Raw genomic sequence first — 15,584 nt, forward strand, 5'->3', positions numbered from 1 at the left:
ACACAACATGTAGCGTTACAGCTATAGCTTAATAATTACATCAAAATTAACTTCAAAATAGCACATACATGTGTACATGCATGTACATTCATGCAGTAAAATAACAATACAAGAATTTCTTTCAAATTGTGAAGAATAGGGCTACCGTATAGCGGAAAATTTTCGTGGCCCAAAATTTTCATGGATTTCACGTTTTTTTTTAATCCACGAAAATAAAATCCGCGAAAATCGATTCTATATGGTTTAAGATGGCCGAAATGTACATGTAGAAAACCACAAAAATTAAAGCCACGAAATTGATTTTTGGACAGATCCTTGAAAATTTTGGGCCACAAAAATTTTCCACTATACAGTATACATCGTTACAGTTCTCATTGTTTAGAATCAATATTTTGAAATGCTCACAAAACATACAGTATTTGTAGTTTTGAAATGGTACTATTCATTAAATTTACAATGCTTAATAACAAATTCTTTGTTAGCAATATCAAGAAATAAAATTTAGCACCCGGCCATTGGTATTAAAATTTTGGTGCATCCACATTGCAGAAATGAAGACAACCATAAACAAAAAATTGTTGTTGGAGCCAGCCTACATACATGTACATGTACATGTAGCATATGCCATAGGGGTATCAATGTACATTGTTACATGTGTAATTACCAGAAAGTTGAAGTAATGACATGTACAAAAGAGCAAAGCATCCAAACAAAATAGTCAAATTTATACATAAATGCATGTAGACAATGTACAGTGTACATGTACATGTATGGTACATTGCATGTGCATAATACAATAATTACTTACTTCTTCAGCATACATGTTTCTAGAAGTACATGAAAGTGCGAGTAGATCCTACGCAATATTTTCAATTGAATGAGTGAGCTTCTTGTATTATAACCTTTTTGATATTAGCAGAGAAGAAAGAGAGAGAGGGAGAAATGTAAAGATATCCTCCAGACACAGTTACTTGCTGTTTGCTAATTCTACCGTATAACAGGAAATTTAGGAGGGAATTAAATTTGGTGAATTTGGCGTTTTGATAGCCATTCGCCAAAATAAAAATCCACCATTTTGAGCCATTATGTGCATGCTCAATGGCACATGGCCACTAATTCACCAAATTATAAATTGCCAATCACCAAACTTTAGCAATTTGCCAAAATTTAAATCCCTCCAAAATTTCCTGCTATAAGGTATTCCTTCAAAAAATTTTCCCTACAATAATTAATAATAATTGTTATTTTTATTATTCTAACTTAAGGTTTCCCACATAGCATATTATGGAGCAAAAAAGCATGCATGGCTTTTGGAAACTTAAAAAATCATAAAAAGATCAATTTGGATCAAAATCAACTCAAACGTACTACACAACTTAAAATATCTACGCATGCATCAAAATTTTTTTAAATCAAAAATTCTCTCCAAGTCATTTTTGGCTAAATTTAACCTATACTATAGTATGGGGACTTTGGCGCTAATTTTAGAGCAACTTAAAAATTTTAAAAAATCTATTTTTGCTCCAAATAAGCTCAAACTTGCTACACAGCAAAAGAACATGTACATGTAAAATTATGTATAAAAAATTCAAAAAATTTCTATTTTCACAACTTAAGATTATTCTGCTCTTAATATTATTATTTCAGTTTTTCTGTATGTTTAATAATTAATAATTCTTAGAAAATTCCCTCTTAATTAATTTTTTAAGTAACTTTAAAATTTTGTAAAAATTCCAATTTCGATCAGCATCAGTTCACATTTGCTACACAACATAAGAGTATTATGTGTACATGTACATTATCAAGAATACAAAATAACTATAAAAAATTTTTTGATAATATGCATCAAAAATTATAAATGTGGAGATATGTCTCTCCTTGTCTTTTTTGGCAAAATTTGGTCAAGTTACTGTACTAAACAAGAGTACAGGGCTGACAGTGAGTTCGGCCTGATTTTTGTAACTTTAAAAATTCTTAAAATTTTCCAATTTTTATCAGAATTGGCTCAAAATTTGAATACAGCACAAAAACATAAGAAATATTATAAAAAATTAATACAAAATTGACTCCTAGCAATTTTTGAAAATAACCCTGAATAGTAAACCCTGAATAGTATATTATTTTGTTAAATTTTTGAGCAACTTTAAAACTCACTGACTAGAACCAGCACCAAAATTTAGTAAAAAACATTAACCTAGCTCACTTACTAAGTACAATGTACATGTGTACATGTACAAATGTAAACATGCATCTATTGCTGTCAGAAAAGTGATCTCAACTTACAATTTTTTCTAAAGAGGAAGAAACACAGTAAACCATGTCAGCTGCAGAGAAGTGATGCTTGTAGCTAATATAAGACACAAATGAACTGAATGTGATATATCCATCCTAAATAAATAATAATATAAATAATAAATAATTATAACACATTAAAGAGTGCTGTATGGCCAACAACGGCATTCTTTATTGTGCTATAGCTATTATGTACATGTAGTAATGCCATGTGCAATGAATCACAAGATTAAACACTATTTTTATAACAAAGCCCAGAATCTCCACATTAAAGAATTATAGTTTACCCAAATGGCAGATGAAATAATTACATGCAATCCAATCTTTAACATTCTTGTGCATAGAAAGATCCATTGCTGAGTAAGGCTGCTTTGACTGAGAAAGAGAGAGAACAGTAAGCCTATAGAAAGAGATACAGGTACGGCGGTGTATAGACCATCACTACGTTGTACATGTACATTGTACAATAATTATTATTACATTATTATAATTTACAATGTGCATAATCAATTTGAGTAATGGAGCCATGAACAAAATTGATAGTGACATGTAAATATATGTACATGTAGTAGATCAAGAAGTGTCTTTGGACCAGTTTTTTAGCTACTTTCAATCTTCGTAAAAATTCAAATTTGATTGAAATCAGCTCAAACTTTCTACATCACTTAAGTACATGTATATATATATTCAGAAAAATGGGGAATTTTCTACCTTTCATGTTTGGCAAAATTTGGCCAAGGGTCTTTTACCCAATTTTGGAGCAACTTTAAAATTTGTAAAAAATTCTAAAATTGATCAGAATCAGTTCAAAATCTTTATATAGTGAAAAACATGTAGATCTATGTATTAGAAATAATTGAATAATCTCTCTAACAATTAAAAAATACACAATATAAACTAACGCTAATCAATATACCATAATTATTAATCCACATAATTATAGATCTATCAGTGAATTATTAATCAAGACCTGGTCAATTAACTTCAATAAAGAATTGGTTTCTTTTAAATTCTTTCATCCAGCTCTGTATTATTGATCCCACCACCATCGAGTCAATTATGTTCAGAGTGATCCACGAGACTAGTCACGTTCTGAGTATTATTTAATTAATATGACTATGACCCTGCCTCTTTTTAGTTTTTAACCCCAACTGACAACTGACATATCGATTGTAGAAAGTCGAAACATGTTGAATTTTCGGAGAATTTTCAAGTGCTGAGGACCTGAGGTCCCGGTCTTAGAACAGGATTCACTACTAGAATAAGGGTCCACTTATTAGAATTGAAATATGGCCACTATTCGATCTTGTTTAGGTAGATATTAATGGGCAGCCATCATTTTATGTCAGTCACTTCAGTGTCCTGTTTTGTAGGTCTTGATGATCTAGTTGATGTTCTTGATTTATTAAAGAGATGTGGCTTTGCAGAAACAAGATGGTATGATCTTGGACTGAGACTAGGACTACTAAAGAGGACACTGGACGTCATAGAAAAGAATCATCCTCATGATGTATCTAGGTGTATGACAGAGTGCCTCTCCCAATGGTTAGGTAGAGCTGATAATGTTGACAGTAGAGGAGGAGCCAACTTGGGCTCACTGTCAGATGCTCTACGATCTATGAATGAAACCGCTGTAGCTGAGAAGTTAAGTGAGTGAATCGTAGCTCTATGTAATTGTAGTAATGTTTGTATTTTTGATCATAGAACATGATGTTCTTATTAATATTTTTAATAATCGTCATACTGTCCTGTCTCAGTCTCTTTGTGATTCTGTCAGTATTGCTTGGTTACTTTATGCTGAACGTATGTTAACACAAGAAGCAGTTAGTAGAGTGGTATCAGCTAGTCCCTCTATTCCTAATCAACGTGAGGCTCTATTAACTGCTGTCAAAGAAGCTGTTCAAACTGATCCCAACAGTTTACATACATTTGCTAATGTATTGTGTACAATGAGCACTAATGTATCACTAGGACAAGCTATACTGGATGATATTAGTAAGTATATCATAATAATCACAATTCTTATAGTGTTTTCCACCTTAAGAAATTATCTTACTGTGTATCCTATACTAATGATGGCTGTTTATTTTATAGGGAAGTATTTTTGTACTCCTGAAGCAGATGCAGTACCAGTGATGGTTAAAGATCATAATGTTGTTGCTGACGGTAATAATTATAATTAATTGATAATGATTATGTTAATTAATATTAATAGATAGCACAAGTACTGCTGATGAAACCAATACAATACAGTCTGAATCTAGTATGTATTTACATGTAGATCATTTATATAGTATCATTTTGTACAATATTAAACCTACCTTTATCCTTTATTTGTATAGGTAGTACTATTACTGATAGTTTGTCATCACAACCTTCATCTCAAGGTATAGTTTTGATTTTTTAGCTGCACTATTAGTGGAAAATACTTTGGTGTAGTTGAAGTTCCCGTTCCTAAGCATTTAATTGAAGAGTTCAGTTCAGTAAGAATCTCTTACACAAGGATGTTGTACAATGTTTGCAAAATTTAAAAAAGAAATTTAGACTTTGATGACATCAAGGAATTCTTGTCTTGCTACAGCAGTCTGAGTAAAAAAGTAGATCAGTGTTGTGATATCTCAAGTATCCTTTGTCATGTTAAAGATGAGTGTTCACTGACTAATGTTACACTCCTCCATAGTATAGTGGAGGAAATGAAGATTGATGAGGCAGAGGAACACATTAAAACATATAAGACAGAGTTAAAGGAATTCTACAGATCAATCAGAGTTAGTCTTTGTCTGGAAAAAAGATTCGACTCTGTTTTTCATCTTCAAAGTGAAACAGTTACTTTTATTTTTGACTGGGAGCCTGAGGAACATATGCTGGAGGATATTAAGGATATACTTTCAAAGGTATCTGGTAAACTACTGATCATTAAGTATATAGAAACCTCCACTTCAATATCTGTCACTTGCTCCTTTCCTTTCTCTGATGTTGGGTTTACTGTATTGAGGATGATAGAGAATATTCATATACTAATGGGACAAGGATTAAAGAAACTGACAATTGGTAACTTAACATTATGGAGGAGACAAGATGTTAGATTAAAGGTACATGTATAATTGTATACATGTACATAAAAAGTTGATGTTGTTTTATGAACATTGTTATGTCTGTTGTGTATATATAGGAACTGAAAGAAAAGAATAATGATTTGCTACAAGATACTGAGGTCAGTTAAAATTACATTAACAAGTACTTGGCTGATTTTACTTGTGAATATCACAATGTAGTTGGATAGATGTACATGTACTTTAAAGCTTGTAATTTTTTGAGGTGAAATATAGGCAAATTTGGCTTTTTGATAACCATGCATTCACCAAATTAAAACCTTGCAATTTTACCCCACTAATAGTACGAGACATGTACATGTGTATAATATAAAAATACATACCATATATCCTCAAATAAACGTAGGGTTAGCAATAAAATTATGGAACTATAAATACACAAATCTAGCCTTACAGTATCATAGATGCCTTGTACATGTAGATACCTCCTTAAGCTCCCTGAAGTCACTTGCGTGAGGTCCCAGGTTTAAGTCCCGCTGTTGGTTCAAGGTTTATTTTAATTTTGTTAAGGTCCAAATGTCATTTTAAAATATACATGTAGATGCCTGGGCATTTATTTAAGGAAATACGGTACATGTAAATGATGTAATTTTCGTTATACAGGGTATTTCTTATGTTATACTTGAAGAAGCTGAATATAAGCTAAGAGATGTTATCAGTAGCAAAGAGAAGGTACATGTACATGTACATACATGCTGTATGCATGTTACACTACCAAACTGTTTAAAGAATGAAAATGAAAATCCATGCTTTGAATACATGTGCATGACATGTACATGTTCATTTTATAATGCATATACAATAATGCATGTACGTGTACCTCAAAACTTTTCAATGATTTTGATATTTGGGAATTTTGTGTTTGGTCATGGATTGTGAAGGTTTAACCTTGAATGGTACGTGTACATTTAGGAACATAGCTGAGTAAGATCATTAATTAATTAATGTATTTTAGTCTTGCTAACGTACATTTTATTATAGGAAATATTTGAACTGAAACAAGAAATATCAATGATACCAATGACAGCAGTAAATGAGGTTAGCTAGCATGTACAATACATCATATTGCACATCAATCATTATGATAATAAAGCTTGAATCATACTACATGTAATATTATATACATGTAGTTAATGGATTATTCATTGTCTGAGAAAAACATAAATCAATATTAGGATGATAATGAATTACCATTAGAACAAAGACACAGAAAGTAAAAGGAGCAAGAGAGAGAAGAAAAATTTACTAAAAAGTGATTAAAGAAAAATTGCCTCAGAGTGTTTTTAGCCTGACCCAATAACATAGCAGCAGGCCCTTAGATTACTAGTTTGTATTAATTATAATACTTATTAATTGGAAGAGCCACTGCATGAAGAGTTGATTATGTTGAGCTGTCAGTTTAAAGAGATACAAAAAGAAAACAAAGAGTTGACTGACAAATTATCAAGAATGAAGGTTGATTATTTGAGATCACTTTCTAGTGATACTGATTCAGGTTAGAATGTATGTACGTACTTGTAGTTTGTCTAATTGTTTTAACATATAATTAAAGCTGCTGGAAAAGTGAGAAGAGGAATGGCTTTTGAAATTGATGACTGTAAATTTCATCTCCAAGCAATGAAAAGTCCAGACTATCAGCCATTAGTAGATGATAAAGGAATAATAGAGAAATTACAAGAAAAATAACAATAACATATTTGGAAATGAATACTAAAAGAGAGCACAAAGAGAAGATTATGAAAGAGATTACAGGTATTATTGAATATTGTGTGTGTCATTGTTGGATTGATTTTATTAATAATCATTAGCAATTTAGCATACATGTACATAGCATGTAAAATACATGTACATGACTACATGTACATGTAGCTAAAGTTCATTTACATTCACCTAGCTGTGATTACAGGTCCCACCCAATAATTAACACAATGCAATAGTATTGTGAAATGTATGGCTGTACTTTCTGCATGGGTTATACAACCAACTTGGAGCAATAAAGTTACTCCTTAAGTATGACAATAGATGCGGCAAAAAGGAGAGGAATGCACTGGTATGTTAATTTTTACAATAGAGCTGGTAAGTTAAAAGTTATAGCAAGATAATGAGGGCTCAGGTCAATGCAAATGGACTTTATTTTTACCTTTTATTCTGTTTTAATTATCTTCCCTTCCTCTCCTATATTTCATGATATACATGTAGATGTACATAGTAGGAAAGCAGTTCAGTCTTATATTACTGATATTCCAAGTGGTGACGTTGAGACCTTGACCGAGTACCAGGCTCAAGCTTTGGAGGCATGTCACTAATACATATGCATACAATGTATATACATGTGTACATACATGTATATATATATTTCCTGATACATATACATGTACATGTTCAACATACATGTATATAGATATTTCCTGATACATATACATGTACATGTTCTTATTGTGTATCAAGTTTCAGCTGATTCCTTTATTATAGGATGTCATTGAGGTTCATTCCAAGTATTGTCCAATGAAATTTGAGCTAAGAGTATATCCCCACGATCATGATGGTGACAACCACATGGTGTATGCCACACCAGTACTGGTCTCTCAAGACAGTTTTGTATCTGACGTGATAGATCTCCTCTGCAACTCATAGTAAGGCAGTAATGGGAGAATCCTATTATCACTGTTAGATCTAAAGGGAGTTTTGGAGACTTTTGGTCTCTCATGTCTTCTTAAGTCTCCCATTTTTAGTTAGATTGGCCTCTTAAATACATGTATAATAGTAATAAATTAATTATTATATAAACATTATTATAGTGTTTCATTTCTCTTTGCTTTTCTTCTTTTGTTCCAGTTCTCTTGAATATGACCCCAGACTCTATGGGCTGTTTCTCCATGATGACCAGCAGTTACCGAGTGGGATGTCCATGTGGGATTACCTTGACGACAGTTTCCCTGGTTACCAGGACACTCTTGTACTGCACATGATTCACAAGCCTATTATAGTGTCCTTGGAAACTGAAGCTGACAGGTACACACAAGACCTTCATTAAAATTATTGTAATACAAATTACAATAATCTTTCTAATATCTGTAGTTATACATGTACATGTACTGAGCATTTTTGTAATTGAAATATATTTTTTTGTTAATTCTTGTCGTAAATGCTGTATTTTAATGGTTATAATTAAATTGTATAAATTGTATTTTTACGCATGTAAAATTACAAGTATGCATTTATGGGCTATAACTAGACAATATTCTATTTTAATGAATAATAATAATAATAATATTTTCTTTTTTAAACCTGTAGTATTGCGACCATTAGTGTTGATTTTAGTCAACCCTCTGTGGTTGTGAAGGAGATTCTGTGCAGGAGGTACGGCTGTCGCTATCACAATCAATATGGTCTCAAATACGAAGGTAACAGTAAGCCCCATCCCCCAAACGCATGTACTAATTGAGTGGGTGTGGTCAAGGATTGTTTATTTTTACGTTTCAAAAGTTGTCAGAAGTGTGTGTGCTACTAATTGATTTACAAAAACATGTACATGTATTTAATAAATTAATAAATAATGATAACAATTAAATTATCAGTTGTAGACTTTAGGTACATATACATGTACGTGTATGTAAAACTTAATTAAGGACACCATTTGGGCCCACACTACCTGTCCTTAGTACAGAGGTGTCCTCATTTTTGAGGTGCTTTTGCATACACTGTACATGTAGGTTTGTACCAATTGGGACATTACAAAATACCATCATAAAGTGTCCTCACTATACTAAAGAGCTTTGGTATAGTACTGTGGTATATAGTATTTAGTATAGTATTAACTGTGTGGTTTTACAGTCTGTAGTGATAGTCCAATGACATCATCATTTAAATACACACACACATCATGTCTGTATTACCTTTACATCTCTTCCCAGGTCTCATGCTGAACCTTCAGAAGTCACTACACAATCAGGGGGTTCTTGAGGAAGAGAGGATCCTTCTAGTGGTAATGGATGACAGTGACATACTACCAGCTTTTCCAATGAAGGACCTACTGACCAGGAAAGACTCCGCTTTTGCATCTATGGAGGTAGTGTAACTTTTATTATAATTTGAATTATTTTTATTTTTGATTTTATTCGGGCGAGCCTGAGCAATCCCTACTAAGGCAAAAGAGAGTTTGTATGGGCAGGTCATCTAACTACCATATAGGGGTTTTATTTTGTTAGCATAAAATTTCCCGAATTTGTTCAGATTTGCCATTTTTTGGTATAAATTTTTACGAATCTTACCTTCTGTAGCCATTTTTCCTAGTGTGCCACACCTCTTTTATGGAATTTAATTTTGTGTATTTAATGAAAACGGGAAGTTCACGAAATTTATTTTTAGTGAAATATAACCTCTATACAGTATTATTAAAGTTAGATGTAAATAGCCTAATTTTCATTGAAAGCATTTGGTCACAGTGAATGAAATGGCGACTACCAGCAAGTCTGAGCTTATTTCATTGCAGCAAACTGTCAGCAAGATAGGACTCAGCAGCTGTTCAAAGACTTTTCTAGCAGCAAGGAAGGTCGAGAAAGCAGATACACAATTTTTTTCCTTGACATAAAGGACTCTATTACTGATGAGTTGAATGACATTGCTAATTTCTGCTGCTTGCAGTGCATACAGTGATTGTTTCTAGCAGCAAAAAAGTTAATAAAGCTGATGTGCAATCTTTTTTAATTGCTGCAAAGACTCTTTAGTGATGAAGTGATAAAGAAAAGTTACATTTTTCAACCGCTGCAAGATACGGACTTCTCATGTACACTGTACATTGCTTTACTTACTCATACATGTAAATCATACAACATTCAATTAACCTATGGCTTGTTTAGGCTCACCCCTTCAATGTTCTACATTACTCCTAGTTTATTTATTTATAATTTATTTATTTTATTTTGTTTACAGTGTGAAGCAGGCAGTACAGAATCCTTTGCTTTAGTTGAGGATGATTGTAATATTTGGGACGAAGGTCCTGACTCGGAGCACAACATCAGGTTTAAGAAGACAAATGAGTTAGTTGTGGTTGGAGCAACTTTTAATAAACTAGTAGAGAGAATAACCTCTGTTACTGATCATGGTAAGGTAAAGAGAGAAAGGGGAAGGGGAGAAAGAGGGAGGGAGAGGGGAGGGGGAGGGGGAGAGAAGGAGGGTTACAGAGTATTGTTTTAAATCAGTATGTCATACTCTCTTTCTCTTCAGATATTGAGTTTGTCAAAGCTTTCCTTCTCACCTATCAGTCCTATGCTACTCCTGATAAACTACTGCGTAAACTTGTTGAGCGTTATAATGTTGTGAGACCTTCAGGAACCAGCTTAGAAGAGTTCTCACAGATGAGACAAACTATACAGGCCCGTGTCATCAACGCCCTTAGACTATGGGTGGAATATGGAGTGGAATTTAAATGTACTGTATTTTTAAGATAATTTTAATTGACACACCTTTATAATTACATGTATTATTATTATAATTTAATGTCCCTCTCTCTCTCTTTTATTTCAGATAATGTAACACTTCAGGATAATATTCTTCATTTCATAAGCTCAGTTCTGGTTCTGGATCATCCCAGATTTTGTAGACCACTGAGGACCAATATTCTCTCCATAAGGGGTCTGATACAGAAAAGAAATGTAAGAAGGTTCAGGGACCCCATGCCACCAGCTAAAGTAAATAAATAAATGTTTTTATAATTACATTGTATCTTATTCAGTTACCAGCTAATCCTGGTTCAGTATTGAGTGTGTTTGATTTTGATCCGGAAGAGATTGCCCGTCAACTTACACTGATTGACTTCAGCCTTTTTGCTAAAATAAAACCAGCAGAACTACTCAACCAGGTATTGTGTTATTATCATCATTATCATTATTTCTTATTATTATTATTATTATTATTATTAATATTATTATTATTATTATTATTATTATTATTTTTTTTTTTAAATACCAAAAAACAAAAATTAAAACACACCCCCAAAAATCCTCAATTATTATTATTGTTGTTGTTACACTAGGCGTGGCAGAAACCCAAATACCGAGCTCGTGCTCAGAACATATTGCAACTAGTTGACCGGATGAACAATCTTACCCTCTGGGTAGCAAGCACCATACTGTTTCAGAAGGACATCAAGCAGAGAGCAAAGAGGATACAGGGATTCATTCAAATATGCAACGTAAGACAATATGCAACGTAAGACAATGTCCTTTAAATATCCTTTAAAAGTTAATAGCAGTCTAGTTTTTAATTTTTAAAATTTTAAATTCTGATTTAAAAATTTAAAAAATTCAAACTGTATCCCCTTTTTCTCTATTTTATAGCATTTGCATTTGATGAATAACTTTTGTACACTAATGGCCCTCCTCAATGGACTCGCCCATCACTCCATCAACAGATTAACAAAGACCTTTGGTAAATTGGACAGGGTTCTTCATAAAAGACTCAATGAGTTACAAGAAATGGCAAGACCTGACGACAATTTTAAATTATTGAGAGAACATTTGAAGAAAGCAAGCAATTCCTGCATACCATACCTGTAAAAATGATAATAATGATGATAATAATAATAATTGATTTTGTATTTTTCTAGTCAACTATACATGTCTGATTTAGCATTTCTTGATAACTGCAGTCCAAACTTTCACAAAGATAATCTCATTAATTTCTCAAAGTTTCGTCTGATTTATCATCAGATAAGAGATCTCATATTAAGACAAGTAATTAATAATAATAATAACATAATAATAATAATTATTATTTATTTATTATTTTTTCTGTCTAACTAAAGGATAAGTCGTATAATTTTGAGGAGGTTCCTGCTCTTCAAGAGTCACTGCTCAAGTTTGCATTTCTTGATGATGATACTCTTTATGAAGTATCGCTCCAGAGAGAACCACGGTACGAGTTTATACACATACACAATACACATGTAAATTTACGATGTATATTGGGCCACAGTTCCTGTACTATACATGTAGTTCAGGGACTTTGGCCAAATTTTGCCAAAAATGAAATTTTAAGAATTGTCTATTTTTATAATTAAATTTTTCTGATACAGTATGTATACTGTATTTTACCATATAAACACCTGGTCCAAATAAATGCCTGTCATTAACATATTCTAGCTATAGATACGCATATTTCTACCAAAAATAATGCCACATTGTTTAGATAGCTTCAAAGTGCTTATTAGTTAGTCTTGCCCAGAGTTGAGGGTTCAATTCCCGCTGAAATTAAGTCACTTTTTATTTTTTCAATGAATTTTTTTACTGCTAAGAAATAAACGCCCAGGTGTTTAATTGGTAAAATACGGTACATGTTCTTATGTTGTGTAGAAAGTTTGAGCTCATTCCAATCGAAATTGAATTTTTACAATAATTTTTAAAATTACTCCAAAGCTTGGCCGAAGTCCCTGTACTATTAGTAACGCGGAAGGGATACTAAGTAGGATTCATCCCACTTCAAAATGGCTGCCATGACATTTGCTGCCTTGCTATACCTGGAAAACGAGCTGCTATGCTTACCAGACATTTTAGAGGACCTCATCTTGACCAGAGGACTCCAATGGTGTCACCAGCGTGGCTCTAAACCTTGTTTAAGAGGAAACTCAAAATTTGGGAAAACGGCAGTTTTGAATTTCAACCACCAAGCCTGGCTTTTTTCATCTTCATCGTCATCATCATCATCAACAAGCCCTGTCAAAATAGTTTACGAGCTGTACAGTATTCGATCTTGACTGGTGCTAGAAGTCTAATTCTTATACTATTCTACTCCAACAGTCTATGAGCAGTGATCCATGTTCCTTAAAATCATTCTCCAAGAAAAGAAAAAGTGATGTTATTAGTTATGACTGCTGTATCAGGCCAACTTACCTCCCAAGGCTCCCGTTGCCATTGACTCAAAGCATTTATCGTGCTCTGGACTCTATCGAGTCTCAACCGATTCGTGGAGAGTACAACACCTGGATCTTCAAATTATACCTTTCCCCCTCACTACAATTCCAGCTTGCCGTAGACAGGGCATCATCAAATGGTATCATGAAGATCCAGAGACAAGTCACCTCTGGTTCTCAAGATCCCATACCTCCCACATCTACACTGAACAGAAGTCATAACTTCAGTTTTTGGCTTCTTCTTTTCTCTCTCAAGATCATAGCATTTCATCTCTCTATTCTATCATTTCTGATCCTGCCTTTCTTGATAGAGAAGGTGTTCCTGTGAATGTTGTCAATTCTATCTCAACCAATGATCCACACTGTACCAATAATGACTTGAGAACTTTGTTGGAATCACTGAATGATTTGTTGTAATATGTATGACATATGTGTACATGTAATTGGTAGGTTGTATATTTTGTGTTAATTAGTATTTACGTAAACATATGCTTTTAATTAATGTATGATCTCATGTTCCTATGGCCTTAAGCCCTCTTTTGTGTAACGTACAATGAGCTGGACAGCTCTGTCCAGCTCATGAGGACTCCCTTGTCTACTCCATAAGGACCATTCTTAGTTACTTGTGTACAATAGTGTCCTTATCTCTTTGTTATGTTTTGTATTTAAGTTCTGTAATCTTAGAGCATTTTCATCTCCTTTTGTTGTAAAAGTATCTTAACTTGATCTCTGCTAACTTTACTACGGGCAGCAACTCTAGCCAACTGCTGTTGTAGTGCTGATTCTCAATATGATTCTCAGATATAATCCTGGAACTCACATTTGGAAACCTTTCTGTCCAAAGGAAGCTTCTCATGATCATTTCATTAGAATCAGAGTCACATGTACGGACTAGAATCATGACCTCTTTTCCTGCAGGCCAGTTGTCCTTCTTTATTAAAGCAGGCATTGATAGTCTACCTACACCAATGACCCTCTGTCGCTGGAAGTATTGTACCACCCTCCTGCAAACTCCGTAAGTCACCTCATTGTAATGTTAGCCATATATTAAACAATTGTCCAACTAGTCTAATCCAGCTTCGATATACATGTACCTGGCGATATGACTCTGTCCTCAGGAAATCATATTCAATATTAAGATCTACATGTAATTCAGATAACTCAATCTCTGTTTATGCTGACTTCAACAGTCTGAGAACATCAGATACTCCTCCTGCTACTGTCCCTTTTAGTAGTAGCTACAACTGTACTACTGCCCACCCAGATATAGTAATTATAGATGATACATTGTATAACAGTACTACAAATATGACTAATGCTAGAGAATGTAAACAGTAGAAACAAAGCTATATTTCTCTGGTTATAGTGACTTCTCTTCACTTAGCTTTGACCCTGAAATGGAGATGGTGGAGAATGGCTCACTAGGTTATTCTCACATTGCTCAATCAATGCTGTTCACAGCATCATGCCTCATATACCAAAAAGAACTATCTCTAAACAATTTATCTTCCCACTTAGCTGTACTGCGATTGCCGGCTCCTATACCATATTTAATTGTCGTAACAATATCGAATGGTCACCACCTACTTAACTCTTTAATTTTTTATTCTCTTGCTTTTTAAACCTACTATCTACATGTACTCTCTTTCCTTCCTTTTTCTCCCTCTCTCTTGCTCTCTTTTGCTTTAAATTTACTGACTTGCCAGAATTTTTTTTTGGTTCTAATTTTAGTATCATCTTTTAGCTCTGTGTCCGAGCCTCTCTGATTTTCATCACTATTTTGTTTTAATTAATTAATTTAATTATTATTTAAACCATTGGGTCGTATTTTTAAAAATTGAAAATTTGGGTGTAGTTGTGCATGCTCAGATCTCAAAACTGGGAAATGCAAGCAACTTTTACCTCGCTAAGGCCAGCTATGCTTGAAATCAATTGCAATGCTTAGTGGAGGTTTCCAGTTATGAGAAGGTATTAATCTTGCATTATTATTCTTTTATCGAGTGTGTAATGAATAATTTTATTAAAAAAAACAAGCAATAAAATAATTAATGTTATAATAATGCAATAATAATATGAACTTGACAACAGGAATAGATAGCTACAGGATTGCATTGAAGATGGAGTTTCTTGCAAGGATTCATGTCAAGACTATGGTATTAATTTCACTTGTCATCAATATAGTACATTCCTTCAGCATATCTTTTCAATGCTGTCTTTCATAAATGCTGTAAAGTCATAACAATGACAATAATAATAAAGAAAATTATTGT

At 33.2% G+C, this 15,584-nt stretch overlaps 2 protein-coding genes and 1 long non-coding RNA gene across 6 annotated transcripts in view; 2 read left to right on the forward strand and 1 right to left on the reverse strand.

Moving 5' to 3' along the window:
- Positions 1-3,364, reverse strand: part of LOC109582370 (uncharacterized) — a 6,779-nt gene extending 3,415 nt beyond the window's left edge. Inside the window, exons 1-4 of the long non-coding RNA XR_002185058.1 lie at positions 3,263-3,364; positions 2,580-2,692; positions 2,284-2,388; positions 809-902 (exon numbers count right to left, since the gene is read on the reverse strand). This is a non-coding gene — a long non-coding RNA (uncharacterized LOC109582370). The remainder of the gene's footprint in view (positions 1-808; positions 903-2,283; positions 2,389-2,579; positions 2,693-3,262) is intronic.
- A 52-nt stretch (positions 3,365-3,416) lies between these two features.
- Positions 3,417-5,317, forward strand: LOC109582366 (uncharacterized). Its single transcript, XM_019997036.1, has 8 exons — positions 3,417-3,606; positions 3,666-3,941; positions 3,997-4,287; positions 4,387-4,458; positions 4,508-4,555; positions 4,635-4,679; positions 4,732-4,775; positions 4,829-5,317. The coding sequence occupies exons 1-8, from the start codon at positions 3,582-3,584 to the stop codon at positions 4,841-4,843; spliced, it is 816 nt and encodes a 271-aa protein (XP_019852595.1). The 5' UTR covers positions 3,417-3,581; the 3' UTR covers positions 4,844-5,317.
- A 1,683-nt stretch (positions 5,318-7,000) lies between these two features.
- The window catches only part of LOC109582375 (ras guanine nucleotide exchange factor K-like), a 10,900-nt gene continuing 2,316 nt past the window's right edge, over positions 7,001-15,584 (forward strand). Inside the window, exons 1-15 of one of the 4 annotated variants that reach the window (XM_019997043.1) lie at positions 7,066-7,157; positions 7,312-7,455; positions 7,605-7,699; positions 7,878-8,038; positions 8,241-8,417; positions 8,700-8,815; positions 9,320-9,474; positions 10,338-10,509; positions 10,632-10,835; positions 10,932-11,095; positions 11,140-11,265; positions 11,440-11,598; positions 11,744-11,958; positions 12,013-12,139; positions 12,211-12,320. In XM_019997043.1, the coding sequence (XP_019852602.1) occupies positions 7,428-7,455; positions 7,605-7,699; positions 7,878-8,038; positions 8,241-8,417; positions 8,700-8,815; positions 9,320-9,474; positions 10,338-10,509; positions 10,632-10,835; positions 10,932-11,095; positions 11,140-11,265; positions 11,440-11,598; positions 11,744-11,958; positions 12,013-12,139; positions 12,211-12,320 (2,009 nt within the window). In that variant the 5' untranslated portion in view covers positions 7,066-7,157; positions 7,312-7,427. Of the gene's footprint in view, positions 7,158-7,311; positions 7,700-7,877; positions 8,039-8,240; positions 8,418-8,699; positions 8,816-9,319; positions 9,475-10,337; positions 10,510-10,631; positions 10,836-10,931; positions 11,096-11,139; positions 11,266-11,439; positions 11,599-11,743; positions 11,959-12,012; positions 12,140-12,210; positions 12,321-15,584 lie in introns of all 4 variants that reach the window. The other 3 variants (XM_019997042.1, XM_019997040.1, XM_019997041.1) reach the window with 3 other exon arrangements.

The sequence above is a fragment of the Amphimedon queenslandica genome, unplaced genomic scaffold, assembly GCF_000090795.2.
Source record: "Amphimedon queenslandica unplaced genomic scaffold, v1.1 AMPQUscaffold_13387, whole genome shotgun sequence".
In the NCBI taxonomy this organism is placed as follows: domain Eukaryota; kingdom Metazoa; phylum Porifera; class Demospongiae; order Haplosclerida; family Niphatidae; genus Amphimedon; species Amphimedon queenslandica.

What these genes read in the sequence shown, in the direction of transcription:
- LOC109582366 (XM_019997036.1), top strand. Translation starts at nt 3,582, where the DNA reads ATGGCCACTATTCGATCTTGTTTAG. An exon ending in CACTATTCGATCTTGTTTAG is followed by an intron (nt 3,607 to 3,665) that starts GTAGATATTAAT and finishes CCTGTTTTGTAG; the next exon opens with GTCTTGATGATCTAGTTGAT. An exon ending in CGCTGTAGCTGAGAAGTTAA is followed by an intron (nt 3,942 to 3,996) that starts GTGAGTGAATCG and finishes TTTTGATCATAG; the next exon opens with AACATGATGTTCTTATTAAT.